General features: G+C 35.8%; 2 protein-coding genes across 3 annotated transcripts; one reads left to right on the top strand and one right to left on the bottom strand.

The window, feature by feature from the left end:
- Positions 1–1,091: 1,091 nt before the first annotated feature.
- LOC129789163 (28S ribosomal protein S21, mitochondrial) lies at positions 1,092–1,593 on the top strand. Its single transcript, XM_055825821.1, has 2 exons — positions 1,092–1,339; positions 1,425–1,593. Exons 1-2 carry the CDS (start codon positions 1,193–1,195, stop codon positions 1,539–1,541), a joined length of 264 nt encoding a protein of 87 aa, XP_055681796.1. The 5' UTR covers positions 1,092–1,192; the 3' UTR covers positions 1,542–1,593.
- On the bottom strand, positions 1,552–16,506 carry LOC129788963 (tubulin monoglutamylase TTLL4). Of its 2 annotated transcripts, XM_055825490.1 has the most exons (8): positions 16,194–16,506; positions 8,445–9,005; positions 6,495–7,188; positions 4,928–5,447; positions 4,283–4,847; positions 3,925–4,203; positions 1,883–2,080; positions 1,552–1,794 (listed from the first exon to the last, which is right to left on the bottom strand). In XM_055825490.1, exons 2-8 carry the CDS (start codon positions 8,958–8,960, stop codon positions 1,792–1,794), a joined length of 2,775 nt encoding a protein of 924 aa, XP_055681465.1. In that variant the 5' UTR covers positions 8,961–9,005; positions 16,194–16,506; the 3' UTR covers positions 1,552–1,791. The 2 variants fall into 2 exon arrangements, with proteins under 2 accessions (XP_055681465.1, XP_055681466.1); XM_055825491.1 differs by lacking the exons at positions 1,552–1,794; positions 1,883–2,080 and adding an exon at positions 2,122–2,845 and having other exon boundaries at positions 16,194–16,500.
- Positions 16,507–23,870: the final 7,364 nt, after the last annotated feature.

The following is a 23,870-nucleotide window of genomic DNA, read 5'->3' as shown; positions in this document are numbered from 1 at the left end:
TAGAGGTCTGAAATTTTGATATGTTGTAGGGGCCATCAAGAGCTTTCCAACGATGCCTCATTTTCGAAAATCGGTTAAGCCGTTTAGTCAATATGGCCGCCACAATTTTTCATCGAAAATCGACCATAACTCGAAAACGGCTCGACCGATTTTGATCAACCCGGGCTCAAATGAAAGCTCTCAACAAACCCTACAACTCTCTAGAACATCCGAAGTTTCAAAAGTGACCGCTAGGGGGCCAAAAATCAAAAACAAAATTTTCGATTAGTTTTCGATGAATATCTCGAAAACGGCGACATAAATTTTTTTCATTTTTTGATATGTTGTAGCTGACTATATTATCTAGCTCCATGCCAAAAATGAAGAAAATCTATGGATCCGTTCTCGAGATATAGCCTTCCAAAGTTGGCATGTCATATCTCGGGTTCTACAAGTCCGATCTTGATCAACTCAAGCGCAAATGAAAGGTTTCGAGAAACCCTACAAATGTCTAGAACATTGCAACTTCGAGAAATGACCGTAAGAGGCGCTAAAATCAAAAACAAAGTTTTCGAAAATTTCGAACTCGAATTTTTCGAAAATGGCGACATAAATTTTTTTCATTTTTCGATATGTTATAGCTGAGTTCAAGATCTTTCAAACAAAAAAAAATTTATGAAAATCTATGGATCCGTTCTCGAGATATAGCCTTCTAAAGATTTCTTGGGGTATGACTTTTCAACTTTTCCCGACTTTGCGCGTATTTAAATTAATTCGCAATCCAGTTTGCTCTCACAAAATTGGTACACTGAAAGAAACACAGCTCTCGTAAGCTTGGTCAGCTTACCAGTACATTTCTTTTCGGTTTGAGTTCTTCGAATTGTTTTTTTGGTTCTCTCCTTGCGGAAAACTTGAATTTTCAGGGTAAGTCTGAAAAATTTATTTTGTTTCTTCTTTTTTATTTTTATTGCTTTAAAAATCTCAAAAATGATTTAAAGAAAATCTCTAAAAAACGGTTATTTACAATTTTAATTCAAAAATAGAATGAACTCTGAGCGCCACTTCTACTCCAAGTGGTTGGTATAAGAAACATCCATATTCATCTGTGCTTGCATAACCTCAAAGTTTGTTTTGATTACGGTGAGGGAGGAGATTTTCTCCAAAAAGTCTCAGAAATCTCATTTCCTGTGTGCAAAAAAATCCTTCGCAAGCAATGAGGCACGTTAAATTCCTTGCCCGGACGGTGCTGGTGCAGAAGAATAACGTTGACGATGCTTGTAGAGTGCTAAATCGCATCCTTGGAAAAGAAGGGATTTTCGATCAATTCCGCCGGACGAGATTCTATGAAAAGCCCTTCCAGGTGAGTCCCATCTTCAGTCCCTTCTGGTTACTTTGCTAGATGATTGATCAAGAAATTAATTTTTTTTGTTTTGCTTCCTTGCCAGACCCGCCGTCGTGTGAATTTTGAGAGATGCAAATCAATCTACAACGAGGACATGGACCGGAAGATTCAATTTGTTCTCCGGAAGAATCGGGTGGAACCTTTCCCGGGATGCCAGTAAATACATGATGTGCGTGTGTGTAGTTCAAAAAATATATTTTCTTCATTTCGTATTTTATTTGATTTACACAATTTCTACGATGTTGTGTGAACCCTAAATTCGCGGCTTATGATGTCTTTTAATCCTTAAAAGCTATAAAGGGATTCTCGCACTGCAACGATTTTCTTCTTTTATTGTTGTTGAAAGACTTCCTTATATCGTAGATATATATCTCCTAAATCGAACACATCGTGTCAGTCTTGAGGCCTCGTCACTGTAAATAAAACAGAGAAAATATTAATTATTGAAAATACAGAATCATGTCGAAAATAATGGCGCAAATACGAGCTAATTGTACTCACTAGAGCTGATCTGATTCCATTTCTAATGGCATTTTGGTGGCTTTTCACTTCATTATTGTCCACGTGGGCTTTCAGCGGTGTCGCCCCCCTCGACGGCACCTTCCGCTGCTGCTTCTCATCCTCCGTCTCATCGTCCGTAGGCAGAGCCACGATGGGTTCCGCGGTGGACTCACCATTTGCTACTTTACTGTTGCAATCCTACAAAACCGGGGCACAGTGTCAGATTTTCGCAACAAAATCGCAAAGGACAAAAAAAACAAGACAAACAAGTAAAAAAAAACTAATTTATCGATTTTCTTTTTTCTAAAAAAATTATTTCAATCGATGGAAGTTTTTCTATACGAATTCAACGTGATTAAAAGCTAAGTAAGAAAAGATTAATAAACTTCCTTCTAATTTGTCATTACTAGAAATATTTATTTATTTAATAAATAATCGTTTTTTTTTAATTTCTTTTCTAACAGAATTTCAATAAATTTTTAAATTTTAGACAAGGAATTGTCATTTTTCACAAACGAATACCTGCCGAAGTGCTTTCGGGATTTTTCGCGTTGATGAAATCAATGTCAAATTGACAGATATTTTTCTTTTACGTCAATATAATGACAATTCATTGCCTACAGACAATTTAAAGTTTTTTCATTTAAATTCAACAAAAGTTATAATAAAAAAATTCAATTTTAGTAATTCAAAATAAAGAAAACTACTAAACTACATTAGAAAATTGCAAAAATCTACTTGTTTCCACATCTATTATTTTTTTTATAATTTCAAAATTTCTCTTTTTTTTTTTAAATTCCCAATTAAATTTTTTTTTGCGATTTCTTCTAGTTTTTCTTAATTTTTACAAAATCTCCGCCCCGTAATTCTGGGGAGACACGTTGCATTGAGACGAAGAAATTTTCTAGAAAATTTTCTGCATTTCAATGGTGATTCCAGGATCGTGAATTGACCTAAATTGGCCTGCGAAGAAGAGATAGACCATAGAAAAATGATCATTTAATTAACTAATCTTTTTTTTTTTTGAAAGATTATTTTACATTTTATTTTTGTTTTAAGAAAATGTGTTTTGGTGTGAAGATGATAAAAAAATATTTTATTTTTTTGTTCTCTTCAAATGAGAAGTTTTCCTTTTTTTTTCACTAAAATCTATTACTAAAATATATTTTTTTTAAGTTGAAAAAATATAATTTTTGATAAAAGAATAAAACTTTTTTATAAAATTGAATTCTAGTTCTAAGTGTTGTGAGGAGAAATTGTAAGAAAACTAAAAAAATAATAATTTTTAAAAGTTTAAAAAATATATTACCTAATGCTGCACAAACATCCATTAAAAAATTACTTTTCTGTTTTTTTAGGGGTTGAAGTTAAGCTTCTTTGTAAAAATAATTACACGCACACACATTTAGAAGGCACCTCTAGGAAAAAATCGTGTTTCTGTGGGATATTTTATTATTATTTTCATTTTCTTTGTTAAAAATGTGTTTTCTCTATAGAAAATTGTGTACACAGAGAATCATTTAAAAGCTAATTTTCTGTTTAAAAAAAAACTTACACACTTATAAATATTTAACATTGGGCCTAATTCAGCGACCAAGAAACCCTTGAAATCTTTAAATTTTGTACTGAAATTTCAAGATTTCAAGCGAATTTCAAGGGTTTCTTGGTCGCTGAATAAGGCCCATTATCTAATTTTTGTATTTTTTCAAAATTGTTTTTTTTTTTTAATTTTTGGTGTGAGTGTTTTCTTGTCTTTCAAAGAAAGTGTTTTTGTTTGGAATTTTGTGCCTCAGGCCTACACTTACGAAGATTCAAGTCTCGGTAGCGCCAGTAAAGTGACCGAAAAGCCCTCCAAACGCCCTCAAAATTTTCAAAGTTTGTTATAAGAAAGTTAATACGGGAAAAAATTGTTTTGTCAATTAATTCTTTTTTTTTCTCTGAAGTTAAAACAAAAATTCCTTTTGTCCCTTCCCGAATATTTTTTTTTGATAGTAGGTAGGTCCTTAGAGTGGAAACACAAAGCATTTGACAACTTGACTCACCTTTTTAACGGATGCTGGTGGCACTTGCAGATGAATCTTCTTGCTGCAGAGCTCCTGAAGGCGTGCAATGCCCTCAGAACGTTGGGTGCTGTACTTTGTCTCCCAGGCATCCACGAGGCGATTGTAGTACCGCGGATTGTCCATGTAGGTGAGATATTTGTGACTACTAGGTGCGGGGAAGATCCTCTCGAGGGGTGCACACCGTGACAGCTCTTCCTCCATGAGGATCAAGCAGCGCACATCGTCTGCCGTTAGAGTATCCAGAATGCCTTCGAGGTACTAAGAAGAAGACACAGAGCCCCAAAGAATTTAAGAATAAACAAGAAATCTCTTAGAGAAAATAAAAAAAAAAACTTACGTCTTCTCTGTTGAGCTCCCTGCTTGTGTAGTGATTGTGCTTGATCCTCTCACTCCTTGCCAATGTTGTTGTGTACATACGCTTATCCATACACAGTGGACCCTGCATATTGAGTGTCTGCAGCACTTCCTGCTGCTTCTCCTCAGTCAATTTTGGCGGTACCTGGTACAGAGCCGTATTGAGGGTGGCTCGCACCAGGGGTGCCTTGACATGAAGATCGAGCGGCGAGGATGAATGCAGCGACGGGGAGATGTTCACCTCAAGGAGCCAGGGGACGAGATCCGAATCCAAGAGTACATCAAACCCAAACAACTCATAGCAATTGTACTTGCTTAGCATATTTGCCTTCGTGAGATTATGTATTGGTGTCTCACCAGCAATAAGTGTGCGTATTACGAGATTCCGCAGTGCACCCCAGAGCCTCTCTGTATCCACCCCACCAGCCTCAAGGTAGCTCCATAGCGATCTAATTGTCCACTTGTGCCCCTTGCACGCCTCTGCGTCTTCATTCTTTGCATAGTTGGCGGACAACTTGTTAATACTGTAGTTCGTCAAATGCATATACCTGCTCACAACACAAAAGAATAAAACAATTTCATTAAAGAAAAACACCTTTATACGTTGAAATTAAATCAAAGAACCCACCGATCGCTGAGGGTATCAACTTTCTCACTGTAGCGCACCGATGCAAATCTCGCTAGACCATCTGTGTGCATGTAGACCTTGAGTGGATTCATCGACGTCACTAAAACGTACAGTCGCAAATCAAATTTGCTCCCATCAATCAGCATGGGACGCTCAACGTAGCGCTGAACAATTATAGGACGTCTCTTGGGGATTTGTGACCACCTATTGACCACCTTAATGCCCGTCCCGCGTGCCGAAGCTGGTGGCTTGATAATCCACTTCACACCACGCTGACTGTAGCGTGGCCACATCTGTCGCAGTGTCTTGAGATCCTGCGGCAGGATGTAGGTACGTGGCATAAAACCAAACTCCTTCTTCCCATTGCGCGCCATTTGAAGTTGTAAATTTCGCCATACGCGATCCTTTCGGCCTATTTGGAACGTTCCCGGAATATGATTGAATTTCTGGTACGAGCGAATTGTGCGGAATTGTGGGCTCTTCATATGCTTCCCCCATACACCTATCCAGTCGTTTGTTTCTACAAAGGAAAGATTAAATTTTCTTTTTGCAAAACTTTAAGGAGATTAACGATTAATCTTTTAAAAGAATTTTTGTCGGAAAACTTAAAAATTAAACTTTTAATCTTTTCTTTTCTAATAACTTAGAAGTTATTGAAAGATTTTGAATCTTATTTTTAAATCTTTCCATTTTTTGTTCTATAAAAGAAAAACGATTAATTTGTTGTTTCAGAAAATAGCCTAGAGAAAACTTTAAAAAGCACTAAAAAATAATTTTCTTTCAAAAATAAGATTAAAGAAAGAAATAAAATGTCAAAATCTAATAACTGATGACTTGTAAAGAAAAAAAAAAGATTTTTACCAGAATCGACTCGACTAAAACTTTTTTCTAAGAATTTTTTTTTTTTTTGGCGCTACGTCCCATATAGGAACAGGGCCGGCCGCCCTATATGATGTTGTTGTTCTCCTTGCGGAGAAGTAGTGGGCGGCCTTGCTAGATACTACCACGTGTGGGCCATTTTACAGATAGGAGTGTATCAATCTCCTGATCCAACCGGTCAACGTGATCTAATTGCAAGTTGGCGGATGGGGCGCGTTGCCGGGTTCTGTATTCGAACCGGCGACCTTTGGATGCGCACTCAAGCGCTCTATCCACTGCACCCCAGGCCCACTTTCTAAGAAATAATTGTTTAAAATTTCTTTTAAATTCGCTTAAAAGCAAATAAAACTCAACATACTATTTTCCTTTCTCTGCCCTTTTAAAAAACAACAACAACACTACCCCTTTGAAATGACTTCCCCTTAAAATTGATTTGTAAAAAAATGAACAACAATTCAAAGCTATTTTATTGAAAATAAATAAAATCGTGGCACGAAAATGCAATTTTGGGTGTTTGATGGAATTACTTTAAAAAGTCATTATTGTACAAAAATGCACGAAAATGGTATTTTGGTGGCTGAAGGGAGGGGGGGGGGGTGCAAAATCAAATTGAATACATTGATAAATTTCTCAAAAATAAATGAACGGAAAGGTTGTGCATTGGGCGTCACCAAAGCAACAAACTTACGTTTGAGTAATCTAAATCCTGAGTTGAGAAGAACCTTCCTCACGACAATTGGCGTCACGGCAGTCACCTTCCATTTGAGTATTTTCGTCACAAGCGGATGCATCGGCGGTCCTGGCTCTGTATCCGATGAAAATGTGAGAAATGGTGGCACATGTGGGAACATACTTGGTGAAATGGGTCCAGTTACGGGTGAAAATTTCTTCCCGGGCACAGCAATGAGCGCTTGATGGTCATCCACAGGTGGCAAATTCACTTTTGACTGAATCGCCACCGATATATTGGCACTAAACATCTTCTCTGGATCCACATCATCTGACTGCGACATCAAATCGTACACGTCTTCCTCATCAAAATCCACCCCATTGGCTGCCATTGCATCCCCATCCAAGCTACTACATTCCGTGTCCGACATATCCGAATGCGAATCCTCCACATCCTTCACCACTGTCGCCTTTGTGGTGACTTTGTGCACTTCCTCATCGTGCCCCACCTCCGCAGCACCATCACCATTCATCACAGACGACACTTTACCCGATGTGTAGGTAAGGCAACTTCCATTTGCCTTTCTCGGCGTTACAACTGGAGAACTTTTCTCCTCTTCCGGAAATTCCGTTGGTGCATGATGGCCATTTGATAGTTTCAGCTGATAGTGCATTGGCGGGGAATCCTCTTCGCGTGAACGCTTGAGGGACAACTGCAAGAACAAATAGGATAAAAATAAAACAATATTCAAGCAGACTCGCAGGAGAATCCTAAAAATTCTCACGCGGTTCTCATGTGAGAATTTCTTTCAATCAACACTATTCAATTTATTTCAAATGTCATTCCCTTATATATTGATTGAGGTGCATTTGCATTTCCGGCAAGAAGGGAATGATGACTAATTGGGGGAGATCTTTTGATTGTAAGAAGAGATCATTGATTTATTTCATAACTTGGTAATACGAAGATCGAATCAGAACAAGACTAAAGAAAATTAAAAAAAATCAATTTTTCTATTCAAGAGAAGAGGAAAAAGTATTTCCTATAAAGAAAATCATATTATTTCTTACACTGCGTGCGGTTTAGCCAAGACATGTTTCGTGCTATAAATTTAAGAAACTCTTAAGTAGTTAAGATCCTGAATATTTATTACGTCCTTTTAAATCTTTAATGCTTTAATGATGCAACGGATTGATTTATACTGTAAAGTAAATGTCAAATATTATGGTATGTGTTTAGGGTGCTATAAAATATTTATTTTTACGTATTTATTGTAGAATTTTGCGAGAAATTTTGTTACGATCAAGCCATAAAACATTTCCCAAACAATTAATGTCTCAGTAATGAGAAATTTTAGTGCAATGCTGAGTAAATTTCTAATTTATAGTCACATTGCGCATTCTTTATAGCATGAAATAAGTCTTGGCTATGAAGTCTCAAAGTAGGTACTATAATTTGTTAGATCAATCAATTTTTACAATTTTTCTTTGCAACTTATGAATTGTAGTAAAAGATTTTCTACTACAGCATCAAAAAGAATGCCATTATCAAACTTTTATAAACAAATCCAATTATCAAAACTACGCCCAACTACCCCACCTTACGCTACGTCAAAAGTACTCTTATTTTGATCACGCGAATTACATCCAAAACAATATTATTTCCATCATTCAAAATTCAAAAATTTCACGTCTCCGTTAATAATAAATGCATGCCATTCTGAATATCACAAGTCTTATGTTCTTTCAATAGAGTTTCTTTGCATTTTCGTGTAAACAACCAATTAAACTTGCCTCCCCCAATCATAACACCCACCCTCAGTTGCTCCTAAAAAAATTCTTAAATTTAATTTACACGCTCTTCGCAATTTTCTCATCAATTTTTATCAATTTTTGGGATACTGCAATTAACTGGATTTGAAATGGTTGTTTTCATGCGAATTAATGAAAAAAAATTGAGATCACTTACATCATCATTCCTATTTTTATCAATTCCATTTGTGGATTTGTAGATCTCATGTGGCTCTGACTCACTCCGTGGTCGCGTGCGCCTCTTATGCAAATCCCCACTGGCTATTTTCTGTTCCACCCCCTGCTCGTGATCCTTCTTACACTTCCCCGTGTACCGCGATATGTTCTCTTTGATGTGATCCTCACTTTCGGCATCCAATTCTCTTATCACATTCTGCGATTGGGCATCCTTTGTGTGTGCCAGCAATTTTCGCGATGCCACAATGTGACGCGGTGGGCTGTATTTTGCACGATACCCATTTCGCATCGCCCCACCGCCCTTGTGCTTCATCTCCTGCCCCAGCATATGTTGTTGCTTCACTTGATAGCTATTCGGGACATCCGTTGCATCGTCACCACCTGAAAATTGGTGACATTCACTGCGGCAGCGTCGTCTCAGTGTCACCTTCTGTGCCTGCCCACCGTACTGCCCTTCACCATTGGATAGCCCATTCTGTGTTGCCCCGTAATCCATCTTCTTGCCACTGTTTTTGGTGCTGGTGTTATTGTTGTGAACCTCCTGCAATTATTGTGAGAGAGACAATTAAAAAATAAATAAATAACATCTTTTAGGTCACATCCCGCACAGCCAATTAATCAATCAACCGCCCCAGAATGTCGCTCTCTCTGTATCTCTCCTTTACTCTCTAAAAATACTCACGAAAAGCACAAAATTTTTAATAATGCCCAAAATAGCGGCAAAAGTCCAAATAAAGATTTTCTATATTTATATTGTAAAATACCCACTGAATGTGAACGATTCATTCATTTTATATTAGAATTTATGAAGCATTTAACTCACGCAAATTCACAAAAACTTCTAAAGCAGATGATTCATTGCATTCCAATTATCATACCAAATGTGTGCCCACAACTATGAGGATTATTTCGCATACTGCGGAGAATTTCTTTGCTGTTGAACTTTTGCAACAATGTTTTATAATTAGACTATTGTCTTATTTTTCTTCTTGGTACAATGATATCTTAAAGGGCGAATATTTTAACACGCATTGAAATTAACTTTTCCCCTATTAATTTCCTGGTTAGAAAAAAAATCTTGAGACAATTTTAGTAAGTAAAAAAAGTTCAAAACACGAGATTCGAACCCTTGACCTTTGAAATTGGGAATCCTGTGGTAACCAACTAGTCTAATATTTTATTTATTTACTAAAATTCAGCTTTAAAATCTGCCCACCATGAGACTCGAACCTTCGTCATTTTTAAACAGTATGATATCCTTAAATAGACGACTAGAACCTCTCGGCTAATCGTTGCCCAAAAATAACAATTAGACATTAAAAAAAATAATTAGTTGAAGCTTACAACTTTATCCCACTTAATTTATCCTTTTCATCCTCATTATCAAAGAGATTATTTCGCATTTGGCTCTTAGAAAGTCAATAAATTATCAATAAAATACTCAATTTGTTTAATTTATTTGCATTGCAGTGCTAATGATTTTTCGTGCGCATGAAATCTCATGTCAGTTTCCGTCAATTAATGCTCAATTGCTGTACAACATTTATGCCATATAAATTGGTGTCATAAAGGCACATCAATGCAGCATACATATAATTTAATTAAATAACAATTGTAAACTAATTTACTCTTTGCCAGTTGAATTTGGGAATTTGACTTTGATTCTTCAACTTGTCCCACTCACATTGAAAGGCGCGCAATGATCTCCCCTCTGCTCTAATTAATTGTTATGTTTAATCAATCGTGAGATCATCGTGAGTGCGCACCCCTAATTGGGTCACGCATTTTGCATGCGCTCAAAAGGAAAATTGATTGAAGAATCGCAAGAAAAACTTCTATAAAAAAAAGCGCAAAGGTATTTTCGGTATAATGCTAAATTACAATGGAACTCCTTCAGGACGCTTTTCCCTTTCTCCCTTTTCAATTTCCTTTCTTCGCCGTCAATCTTCCAGCAATTTCTCACCCCCTATAGCTTTGTCAGAGCCTTTTTCCCGCATAACCCTTTCGCGGGCAATGAATTCCATTTCTTTTGCATTTGACGCTCAACATTTTGGTGGAGTCGAAGGGGGAGAAAGGACGGGCAAAATTGGATTAAATGGGAATAGCAGGAATTTTGCATGGGACAATGGGAAAACTTCTGGAATGCGCAAGTATATAAATTTTCTTTTTCGTGAAAAATTCACAAAATTCCCCCCACGATACAAACATTCTGTGTAATGATTTGGGTGAATGGCACGAAAAATTCGTCTATAGGGAGGCACCCAATGTTAATTTATTGTACCTGGGTGGAAAGAGTTTTGGGAAAATGAGTTAATGCAAATTGTTTCCTCGTTTTTCTTGTCAGTAAAGTTATTCCCCAAGAAATATCCACAAAAAAATTCCTAGAAAATGAGATTTTCTTTTTTAAAACTCGATCCTTATCTCATGGCAAATTGTTCTAAAGAATTTACACAAAAAAAAAGTCCCAACATGATCCCGTGTAGCTCATAATTTAGCCCGTTGCTATGTATCATTTTGCTTAATACAAACTAATAAGAAAATGTGTGAAAGATGGTGAAATATTTGTTGATGGGTGGCTGAAGAGCAAAAAAATATAATAATAATGTGACAAGACATATTTTATAATTCAACACAAATTTTGCAATGAAGAGATTCGGGTGTTTCATGATTTATTTTTAAAATTTATACTTTTAACATCCCGCCCTCGTGTCAGACTTTTTCACTTTCCTCCACATTTCTCACACGACTTTTAACTTCCTGTGCGAGTTGGTTAGGCACAAAAAAAGTCTGACTTAGTAGCGGATTGATAAGTCTTTTATCTGGTTTTCTTCGCTCTTGACCTGTAGACTGTTTTTTCGGTGAGTTTTTGTAAAAGAAATATTTTTGCAAGCTGACAATTTGGTACTAATCTATTTTCTTAGAAGAAGATGATTTGGACGTCAATTCATTTATTGAATTTATTGAGAAGTATGGAGAAGAAGAATTATTTATTAAGAACAAAATTAACTTTTAAGTTGAGAAAAATGTGGAAAAAAGAAAAACTGATTTTGCTTTTAATAAGATTTGAACTCACTTCAGTTAAATTTACATACTTCCCAAATAAGTAAATGCGCAACTAGAACCTCTCGGCTAATTGAAGCATGAAAAAGATATTTAACTAATTTACCAGGAAAGGCAAAAACATCAAGAATTCATCTTCTAAATATATTTTCATTGAATTTTAACCAGACGACGACTATCAAAATAATCTTATTGATTCGATTTTTCTTTTTCCATGTGGGTGAATGAAAATCTTTGTAAGTTACTTAGGAATTTTTATCGCAGGTAAAATGAGAAAAACGTAAACAAAACCATGTGTTTCACCTATGAATTACCTCACTCGTTTTACTGTTTATTTAATTAGTTGGTATACCACAATCGTGGCATACCAAGTATTGTAATCATCGGAAAAACCGACCATCTCAGATCGGGCTCAAACTTGGTATGAGCACGTCTTAGACATCCCACATTACGAAAATGGTGGTGGAAAAATTTTGATCCGGCCGGCCGGCCGGCCTCTGCGCCAAACTTTACCTTATAACTCGAGAACAGTAACAGATAGAGACTTCCGGTTTGAAGTTTTCTATAGAAATGTGGGTGTAAAATTTCATTTTTTCGCATTTTCAAAATTCAAAATGGCCGCCGTCCGCCATTTTGAAATACCGTGAACCACTTCCTTTACAGCTAGAGGTCTGAAATTTTAGTATGTTGTAGTGCTCAGTGAGATGTTTTCATCAACAAATCATACTTGAAAATCGGTCAAGCGGTTTAGCAAATATGGCGGCCTAAAGCAAAAAGTGTTTTTTCAATATAACTCGAGAACGGCTTAACCGATTTTGACCATCTTGGTATCAAATGAAAGGTATTGAGAAGCCCTACAACAGTCTAGAACATTCCAAGTTTCAAAAACATCCGCAAGAGGCGCTAAAATCGAAAACAAAAATTGCCTAACTTTAAGGGGCAATATCTCCGAACATCTGTTATAGATTTCCTTTAAATTTTGATATGTTGTAGCCCGACTCAATATCTTTCATCAGTCCGAAAATGAAGAAAATCTATGTCTCCGTTTAGAAGATATAGCCATTTGAAAAATTCTTGAATTTGAAAAGTTCTAAGAGCCATATCTCTTGAACGGTCTGTCCGATTTTGCTCAATTTGGTATCAAATTAAAGGTTTTGCAAAATTCTATAACTTTCCGAAACATCAGAAACCTCTAGAACCATTCCTTGTGGACAAAAAGTGCAAAAAACTGTTTTGGTAGAACAAAAATCCGCCATTTTGTGTTCTGGAGGTGACCATGAAATGTATCGCAATATACATCAGATTATAGCTCATTTCAATAGCTTTCCATAACTAGTCAAGAAATTTCTGTAGGTCTAATAGAACTTAAGATATATGCATTTTAATCTGTCAAATTGCTTAATTTTACAAAAAATCGACTTTGCCTAGTAATACTACTCACAAATTAAATTACAACGCATAGACTGACCCATCCGCGTTGTGGTATACCAACTCTAATAACTGGACGCGTTATGATTGACTTTATTTCTTGTTCTCCTGGATCAATTTCAAATAACAATCCTTTCTTAACTAAAATACCTTTATTTTTTCAAAAGTTATCAAACTATTTTCAAATAATAAAAAAAAACAAGCATCAAGGACTTTCTTTTAACTTAAATCTCACCAAAAAATTCTATTTATTTCCTCACAAAAAATGTCAAAAAACAATAAAATAAATAACTATTGGAGATTGGGAGATTTTATTTATATAAATAGTCAACTTTTGAGAAATAAATTGCCAGTGAATGCGAATGATTCTATTTAAAAAACTCCTTCATTTTTTTGTTGTTGCCTCCACTACTTTCTCATCACTTCTTTGTGCGTTTGTCAGCAGTTTGAATTCTTTGGATTAGAATAGAATATAACAGCTATTGCGAAGCATCAGGAATCCACAGAATTGCTAGAATGAGCTTAAATTTATTAAGTGTGACTTTTACGATGTTCTATTTGGGTAAAACATCATTTCTCTCCCATTGGAGCGCCATATTATTTTATAGTCGTTTCGTGGTGGTCATTTTGTAATGTGAATTTTTCACTTAAGATGGCAGGACTATTTAAAAAAACGTACGTTTTTTTATACGAAGCTTGACGAATGTATTACGAAAAGGCCACGAGTGTCGATGGAGCCTTCCTATTGGTTAAACATAGCGCCATATATTAAGTGTTTAAGCATAATCCACCTGGCATAGCATTAGAATCAAAACTACAATAGCTACGGCAAAGCCTATGTCTTTGATTTATCATCCCCCGTGCTTTGATTTTTGTGATACTTTCTTTTCTTTCTTGTGTGTTATGTATATTTCTTTTGGCACTGACTAAAATTAATAAATCGTCTTTGGGGAATTTCTCTTTTTCACATCCTCTTTGTCACACACATAGCATGCCAACAGGAGAGAGTGCCTTGTGGTTTTTCATGTCTCACAAATTTGCATGTATTGGCAAGGATTTATTGGGCACAAAAAAAGAAGACAAGAAACCACGAAGAATTGGGAGTGGGATGAATTCTTTGGCTACAAACCAGCGGTTTAATCGTCTTATTGCTCGATCCAGGCATCTTGGTTACTTTTCTTCCTCTTCCTTTTTACCCTCTCCAGCTCCTCGTCGGTTGTGCTCAATTGATTCCTCACACTTCGTGTGCTCACAGTGTCCGTTTTAATTTTAGAACACTCACAGCGACTAATTGTCTGTGAATTTATTTTTTCAACCACACAGAAAATATCGTGGGAAATTTTTTTTGCATAAAATGTGGATTTTCCTGCGGGAACACCACACTATTATGGATTTTCCACCTTTTAAACCACTTCCTTGCACACCCTAAACTGTGGACAGGTTTGTTTGGAAACTTTACTGACTCACACGATCGATTTTCAATTATCGTGCATAAATTTTAACATGAACGTTGTTCCTTCTTTATCTTTTTTTTTTAAATCTATTTTGTTGTTCCAAACACCCACTTCCTGGAGCATCCACAGCAACCACTAACAGACTACCCTTTGTGCTTTTTTTCCACCCTCAATTGGAGCACTTTAACGCGGCACCAGGGACCACCTCGTTGTGAATCGCGAGTCCCACTGAGCCATCGGCCGCGCGGCAATCAATTCCTGACCGGTTGGAAATTTATAACCAGCAGTGCTTTTGAATTTTCCGTCCACACTGGTGTACGATCGTGGCACAACTGAGCGAGGAAAATGTTCTCCGTAGGCTCACCACCTCCTTATTCTCTTATATGCGATAGTAGAGTTGTGGGAATTTATTTGTGGTCATGAGAATCGAAGCGACAGAGTCAATGTTTCCTTCCTCAGTGTGTGTGTGTGCAGTTCAATCAATTCTAAACTAATTTTCCATTCGCTTCTTCCTCATAAATCTCCAATCAGAGGATTTGGTTAAAATCCACTTTAGAAATCGTTGCAAAAGAGTTGAGAAATCCAGAGAAGATGAATTAGGAATCCAAAGAGGTTTATGTTGAAATTGTACAAACAATTAGGTGGGATTTTCATATTATTGTGATTAGTCAAAAAATATTTTTAAAAAATCAGTTTTGATAAGAAAATTTTTTAAATACCTTTCTTGATTTTTTAAAGATTTTTTTTTATTAAAAGGTATTTCTTGTCTTTTCAATTGAAATCAATGCAGGAAAATTATGTTCAAAATTCCTGGACACTTTTTAATTAACAGGATCCGGAGATAAAAAAATAAAAATAAATCAATTGATTTGCCAAAATAATTTCATTTTAGCACTAAATAAAACTACAAAAATATAATAATTTTTTTTTTTATTTTAGACTCATTGAAATGTTGCGGTCCTCAAAGGGTTAAATATAGTAAAAACTCAATTATAAAAATATTTTTACAAATATTGTAAAAGGAATTTTCTAAATTCAACAAATTAATTTTGATAAAAGCATATATTTTGAACAACAAATGCAAGTGGTGCTGATAAGGGAGGAGGAGGTGGGAAGGACAAAGTAGGTCACGTAGGGATTTCCTAAAAGCTGCTAAATGGAGCAAAGCAGTCTGGGAAAAATGATAGGAAATAATATTTCACAGAGTATTTAATAGTTCAAGGATACGATAAAAATACGTTAACATAAATTAACTCACTTGACTCCAGTCTTCCCTACATTACTATTTCTTTTTTCAAATTGAAAACAAAAAATATTTTCCAAGAAAAAGTCACAAAATTCCCAAAATATGCGCGAATTATTACAAATCACAATTTAATATTTAAAGCGGAGCGCTTATGTGAAATTTCTCACCAAGTAAGTTGCAATTTATTGATTTTTCCTCTCCATTTCCTTGCAATATTTTCCATTTATAGGCAAGACCCCCCACATCGTACAAAGAAAACCTCAAAAGAACACACCTGAGCAAAATTTCAGAATTTTCTCAATGATTTTTTTGAGCTTCTAAAAAGATTTTTTTCATACAAAATGTCCCAATAAAAAAGAATTATTAATCTCATTTTTTATTGCGTTCAAGATGAGACGACTTTGTGCGTCTCGTCTCTGGGATCTGCCATTAAAAAAAATTGCCTCCCAGCACAATTTTATGATTTAGCACAAAGTACTCTCTGTGGATGAAATTTTCCACGTGGGGACTCCTCTGGGTACCCCCGTGTGTAGAGACTCACCTGGAATTGCGTGGAAATGCAGTGAGTTTGTGGTCAGCATCAAAATCGGCGTTTGTTTGACGGAATCAAGCGAAGAAAACACGTTTCTAGCATTCCATTGTTTTCCCACTACTTTACGCCGCTTTTCCGCACCACTTTTCCCCGCGGTGGAATGATTTGAGTAAGGGCAGAGCGTGTGGTCACTGAGAGTTCCTTTTGCTGCACTTTAATTCACTTTTACCACGCTTTTTCCGCCCAAAAATGCACAAAACCACACAATTCCCATTCAATTTCGCACAAAAATGACACTTTACCTTCTTCTTCTTCACGCTACGTTAAAAATTTAACCTTTCGTTAAGATTATATCGATATATTGTTCTTATACCGGTAAAAATATTTCCCTAAAAGTTGTAGTTTTAACGGTAGCAAATATTGGATGCGAGTCGTGTACATGGCCTGATTGGATGTTAATAATTTTGAGAATTATAAAAAAGTATTTACCTTTTAGTAAAAGAACAAAGTTGTTACAAATAATTAAAAAACAGTTTTATCGTAAAAAAAATAAGGCAACGTGCAGAACTATTACATTTATATCGATAGTTCAATACGATATAACAATGCCTGCGATATATCGTAGGTATGAAGTTATGCTATTCTTCACATGGTGGCGGAATAGTATTTTTGGCGCCAAATATTTCTCATTTTTTTCTATTTTATCTTACAAGTTTTTTTTAATTTTATTTTTGATATAAAGTAAAAAAATTCTCATTTCTTTTGCTTTTTTTGTACACCGTAAAAATCAAGTAATTCACAAATGCATAAAAAATCGAATAAATAAAAACTCTCAATACCAGAAAAATATATTTTTAAAATTAATTTTTCTTTTAACGTTTTTTTTTGCATCATGAATTTCCTAATTGATGAGAAAAAGAATGAGGAAAAAAAATGTGTCGGACGTGGCGTCTTGAGATGGGTTGAGTTGGGGGGCGGCGTTCTCTAATTAAAAGCGCCTTTATTGAATAATCCCCAGTTGCACGTACCTACACAAAAAAGGCGTCTCAAATTTTGTATCAGGAGCCACGCGGGTGAAAAGAAAACAAACACTGCGGCGGCTCGGTTCAAATGATAGAGCAAAATCACGGCATGGAAGGTGGATGAATACCCGGTTAAGAAATGAGGGGCGGGCAATTTTCTCATTTTTAATTTTTGTGCACATTGTGCGGGAATCTGGCTGGAGGATGAATAGGGAATTGTCGATGAATACCGATCTAACAAGAAGGAAAGGTAAAAAAAACACACGTAGAGGGACCGCGGGAGAGAGAACGAGTTAGCAGCTCCCGGAAAGTATATGTAATGTGGAAACAGCAGGAGATGTGTGCGCGCTGAAGAAGCGAAGATGACGGAGTTGATGATGATTAATAAAAGATCGGGCGGCGTGCTTTGGTACATTTGACACTTTCCTGATTAAATGCGCAAACGAGAGATCGAGGAGGAGACGCATGAAGGATTGGAATGGCTCAACAGAAATTAGTCTCAATTACACGGTGGATGCAAAAAAAACAGGGGGATAAAGTAGCTGAACATCTTGCTTTCTAAACATTTTGCCAGATCCCTGTCAAAACGCAATCTTCCTCCTAAATGAGTTGCAAATCTTCCGGAAGCTACCAAAGTTTTTCTATCCGGATGTTCTTCTTGATACTGGCGGGATATCACATTTCCCGCGTAGTAGCTTCTATACTAACTGCCCTGGAGCAACATGATCATCGCGGCTAGGTGGTTACTGCAAAAGTTACACTGCTGCTGAGGCGAGAGTTGGGAATCATGTTGCCGGCACCGCCTTTTCTCCACACACACACTACACTCCGCCTTTCATTGCACCTCACCACAATCCACGCTCATCTGGCCACAAATGGTGACGATTCCGCCACAAATGCGCAGACGAGAAGCATAAAGTCAAGGAAATGGCTGTGAAATCCTCTCGTTGCCGTTGCTTTGTGTATTGTATGCAAAATTGATTGGAGGGCAATATTTGAGCTCGCTGAACCACTGAAAATGTACCATGTTGGGGCAACAATTAGTACCGATGAATTGGCTGAGTGACAGGTGAGATTTTCACATAATTTTCATCGTTCTTTTTTTATGCTCTCAACAGAGAGGAAATGCTATAAAGGGGAAAATGTAAATTGCAGTCGATGGGATATTTATGAGAATTTGCAGAAACAATGCTGGTCATGCTGGCAGGTAGAGGTCTAACTGAAGGCAAAGTACCTAATTTGCTTGCTTCTGAATGGACGTCTCTATAGTTTCTCAAGATTGTGATTTTCGCGTTTATCACATCAAAGAAAGAATAATAACGTAAAAAAAGGAAAGAATAATAATAATTTAAATATGTTCAGGTAAAAGAGAAGTTTTCCAACTCCTTCCGCGTAATTTCAGGATTTTTAGATAAAAAGGATAAGAATTAACTTTTCTAGAAATCTTTAAAGTCTTTCGCGAAGATTTCAAAAATTTTCTGGGAATAAATGGGTTAAGAAGAAAGGTTTTTATTCTAATTAATCAAAATATATTAAAAGCTAAATTTTGTTTAAAAAATGATTAAAATGATAAAATAAAATGAATTAAAAAATTGAAAAAAACACAATTTTGTGGTTTGTTACATATTTTATCTTTTAATTAAAAAAATCAGCATTATGCTATATCTCAATGTTATTTTCTAACAAGAAAATCTTTCTTAAAAGCATTGATTGTCCTTCCTCCCACAACTTTACCGATATGTACCTACCTTTCTATCTCAAATGTTTCTTAATAAAGAAAAAAATCTCCAGAGAATGGATTTAACTTTCAATTCAATTGTTGATCCAATAAATTAAAATAATATCGAATCACAATTTGTTGAAATGGATAGAAGAAAGCTCTTTCCGCCGGCACTTTGGGCTAAAAAGGAAGAAAATATTTTCTTTCGCAGCCAACCAAAATAACTTATTGAACCAAAGAAAAGGTGGATGAAAGAAAAATTGTGTGTGTTGAATAAAATGCTCTTTTATACCACAAAACTCTCCTTCACAAAAGCATCCGCATGCTGGAGAGCGATTGAGTGTGAATGCATTCGACAATGCTTTGTCGGAAGATTTCTTACACTAATTTTTGTCTAACACGATTATTTCCCTCGCGTTCGGAATGATACAATGGAGACATTTAGAAAGTCAATCATAACGCGTCCAGTTATAAGAGTTGGTGTTCCACAACGTGTAGAAGTTTGTTAATGCGTTGTAATTTAATTTGTGAGTAATATATTAGAAGGCAAAGTTAATTTTTTTGTGAAATTCAGTAATTTGATGGATAAAAATGGTCATATCTCTGGTTCTATAACACCTACAGAAATTTCTTGATTAGTTTTGGAAAGGTATTAAAACAGGCTATAAATTAAGATAATTTTCAATAATTTTCAAGGTCAGCTCCAGAACACAAAATGGCGACTTTTTGTTTCACAAAAATTTTTTTTGGCATTTTTCATCTTGAAGGAATCGTTTTAGAAGTTTATGATGTTTTAGAAAGTTGTAGAGTTTTGCAAAACCTTTAATTTGATACTAAGATGAGCAAAATCGGTCAAGCGGTTCAAGAGATATAGCTCTTAGAACTTTTCAAATTCAAGAATTTTTCAAATGGCCATATCTTCTAAACGGCGACATAGATTTTCTTCATTTTCGGACTGGTGAAAGATATTGAGTCATACTACAACATATCAAAATTTAAAAGAAATCGATAATGGGGATTCGGAGATATTGCCCCTTAAAGTTATGCAATTTTTGTTTTTGATTTTAGCGCCTCTTGCGGATGTTTTTGGAACTTGGAATGTTCTACGCAGTTGTAGGGCTTCTCAATACCTTTCATTTGATACCAAGATGGTCAAAATCGGTCAAGCCGTTCTCAAGTTATATCGAAAAAACACTTTTTGATTTAGGCCGCCATATTTGCTAAACCGCTTGACCGATTTTCAAGTATGATTTGTTGATGAAAACATCTCACTGAGCTCTACAACATACTAAAATTTCAGATCTCTAGCTTTAAGGGAACTGATCGACGGTATTTCAAAATGGCGGACGGCGGCCATATTGGATTTTGAAAATACGAAAAAATGAAAATTTACACCCACATTTCTATAGAAAACTTCAAACCAGAAGTCTCTATCTGTTACCGTTCTTGAGCTATAAGGCAAAATGTGGAGTCCGGGCCGGCAGGCCGGACGGCCGGATCAAAAATTTTCCACCACCATTTTCGTAATGTGGGATGTCTAAAACGTGCTCATACCAAGTTTGAGCCCGATCTGAGGTGGTCGGTTTTTCCGACGATTACAATACTTGGTGTTGGCCACGAAGTGGAACACCAACTAATATATTATTTTTATTATTATTGTAACATGCGGATCAATTTGATAAAGTTCAAATATTGTTGGAAAATAAATGAAAGGGAAAAGGAACAGGGTACATGATAAATTTGACAAACTGACCGTTAAAAAAAAGTCTCACGCACATCTCCTGGACGGGATAGACTGAAAATTAATGAAGATCCCATCCTTTTTCTGCTTGAAATTCCACTCTAAAATAATCCCTCGTATTATTACAAATATTTATACCTTCTTTCCCTTATACATGGGCAAAGAGGAGACAAAATGAAGGGATGATGTTTAAATTTTGTTAAAAAAGAGAGACATCAAGTTCACAGCTTTTCCTTCGTACATGGAAAAATATTCATCACACCAACAATGCAAACAGCTTAACAATTGTTGGTGTGTCACAAGCATTCAGAATCATCTAAATAAATACACGACCAGGAATAAAAATGCATATACAATTGGCCATAATCCAGAGGAGATGAAAGAATAAAAGAAATATATCCGAGTTTGGAAGATGAGAAAAACCCTTCACGATTTATTCTCTGTGGCGTGAAGTGCCTTTTCAAATGGTGACAGTTCAATTTTTTCAACAAACATCCACCAAAGCCCTTCCATTTTATGCATTTTGAGTGATTTTTCGTACCTCAATGAAAAAAGTCTCCGCATGATTGTCTCTCGGAGGCAATGATTCATTTCAAGAAGCTGATAAATTACCCAAGAATTGGGTGGGAGAGAAGAGAATCAACAAGTGGCCAATACGATGGGGGAGTTATTTGCGAAGATTTGGGTTAATTTGGGAATTTATCATCATCATCATCACTAGGGGGTTGCAAGGTGAGAATAATTCAAAATCTCCTTACTTGAATGAAAATTAAATTATCCTCCATGAAGTCTCGAAATCTCAAAAAATATATATTAGGAAGACATTTTAAGTCAAAAAGTGTTGTAAAATCTATTATATAAAATATTTAATTAAATATTTATTTGGCCAAAAATAAATTCATATTGATTTGATTCACATTAATCCAGTGATTAATAGACCATTTGGACAGTTGAGACACAAATTTGGGGTCATGAATGAATTCAAAACAAAAATCTGTCGCATGGGTTGATGCTTTTAATAAAATTTTAATGGCAAAATCAGCCTGATTGAGTGAGTGCGTCTAGTTTTGACGTGATATAAAAACGTGAAGCGTGAAAATGGCTAAAAAAGAGCATAACTGATGCGAACGTTAATAAACATAAATAAATATGGCAGCAGAGAGTGAGGAGTAGCTCGTGAAAAATCGTGCATACACAACGCTATAGAGAAAGACATCAAGTTTAAAAAAAGAGACCTTCGCAATATAAATATTGTTGAGGGAAAATTCTAAAAGGGACGCGCAGAGGAAAAGGGGGCTGTACCAAGGAAATGGTGTAGCTTGGGCAAAAGTGTCGAGGATACAAATTACCCCTCGGCATGTTCCTCATAATACCCCCTCGTTAGGGTGATCGTTGGCAAAGAGAGACACAGGAGGAGGATATCAAAAAATGTTACACATATCGCAAAAGACAGGCTGAAAATAAGTTAAAGAGAGGAGTGTCTCAACATTATAATATGAAAATTTATGTTCTATAAAATTTTTTTTTATTCATACCACAATGCTCAAAAATGCTTCTCAAGGGTGAGAAACAATATTTTAGAGAGAGCTGCTACATCAACATGGAGTAACAATTCCATTTTGGTGTGCCTTTATATTTCCCGCCATACACCATTTATAGAATATTCCACATTATATCTGAAACTATATACGATCCCCGATTTAAAGTAACAGACCCTTTGCAAAATGGTGCAGTATGTTCCACTGAAAATGCAACGTTGGAAGTTTAAAAAATATGTTCTATAAATTTTTATAAGAGTTTCAAATAAAAAAAAAACATACATTTTATAGGAAAATTAATAGAACAGTAAGAAAAATCCATAAAATGATACAATACTCAAGGCAGGATTCAAGAAAACTCTGCATACGATCACAAAATTTTCCTTCAAATCTCATAAGATTCAAAGCATAAATTCTTGCATTATAAATAGCACACCCTGTGATATAGAAACTAAGCGAATGGTGTGGCAAAGAGAGGTTTTGTCTCACCCTATACCATACGTATGGAATTGAGTGCTAAAATACAACATTATCTCATGGATGTTGTGTATTCCATCATGATAGAATTGGCGTACAAATGTTTATAGCCTGAGTTACACAATTTGATTCGCTTTTGTTCCACTTAGTTAGGGGTAAGTGAAACATCAAATAGTCAAGGGGTTTCCTCACCCTTAGAGAGATATTTGTAACTCCACAGCACACATGCACAATTTAATATGTTGAAATATGCGGTGAGCTATGGCTTTTCATTATATTCGCTTTACAAATGAATATGTTGTCTTGCCCATTGCACGACACCGGGTCCCTCCCATGAATTAAATAGGGCCACTCTCCTATGCTGCGTTTCCCTCTTTTTTGTGCCTTTCCTTTTTCACACAAGGGATTAAGGAAAATCTTTCCCTCCATTTAGGAGTCAAACTTTTCTCATCATTGACAAAATATTGAACATCCTAAATCTATAATATTTATTGTCATTTGCCAGGAAGTGAGGAGTTTTACCGGAAATCTATCTTGTGTGATTATTTGATCCAAAATTGGCCGTTGTGACAGAATTTGTACATTAATTAGCTTCTTAAACTCAATTACAAGAACATTTTAAAAAATAAATAAATTCTGCGACATTGCAGCTCAACAGATGAGATGATTAACCAGAAAAGAAAGATGAAGAGAGATTAGAAAAGTGATTCCGTCAAAGGAAGAAGAGTTGTATAAAATTCTCAGTAGCTTGTCTTTGTAGCAAATTGGAACATGATTGAGCGATATATGCTCCAAGATCGATTCTGTGGAAATGTTGCAAATTCCTTGCTCCCTGTCATGTTTCTTTTTTTTTTTTCAACAAATATATAAGTTTTTTTCTCGTCATCTCCCGGTGGATGGATGATGGAGATCAATGGGAAGATTTTTGAGATTCCCTGTCAAAAAATTACCTGTGGACATGATTCATTTTCCATCCTTCACCTCCGCATCTCGTGTATTGTCCAGCATCCATGGATGGGGGAAAAAGTTTATGGAATATCACTTTTTTAAAAGATAAATAAATATCTATATACACTAATACATATAATAGCAAGAGACCAATGTTCCAGTATAGGATGAAAAAAAAATGTTTATAAAAATCATGCAGTAGAAGATATGACTTCCACCTGTGGTGAATTTGTTGAACAA

The sequence above is a fragment of the Lutzomyia longipalpis genome, chromosome 2 (genome assembly GCF_024334085.1).
Source record: "Lutzomyia longipalpis isolate SR_M1_2022 chromosome 2, ASM2433408v1".
In the NCBI taxonomy this organism is placed as follows: Eukaryota; Metazoa; Arthropoda; class Insecta; order Diptera; family Psychodidae; genus Lutzomyia; species Lutzomyia longipalpis.
This window is presented reverse-complemented; position numbering and strand designations above follow the sequence as displayed.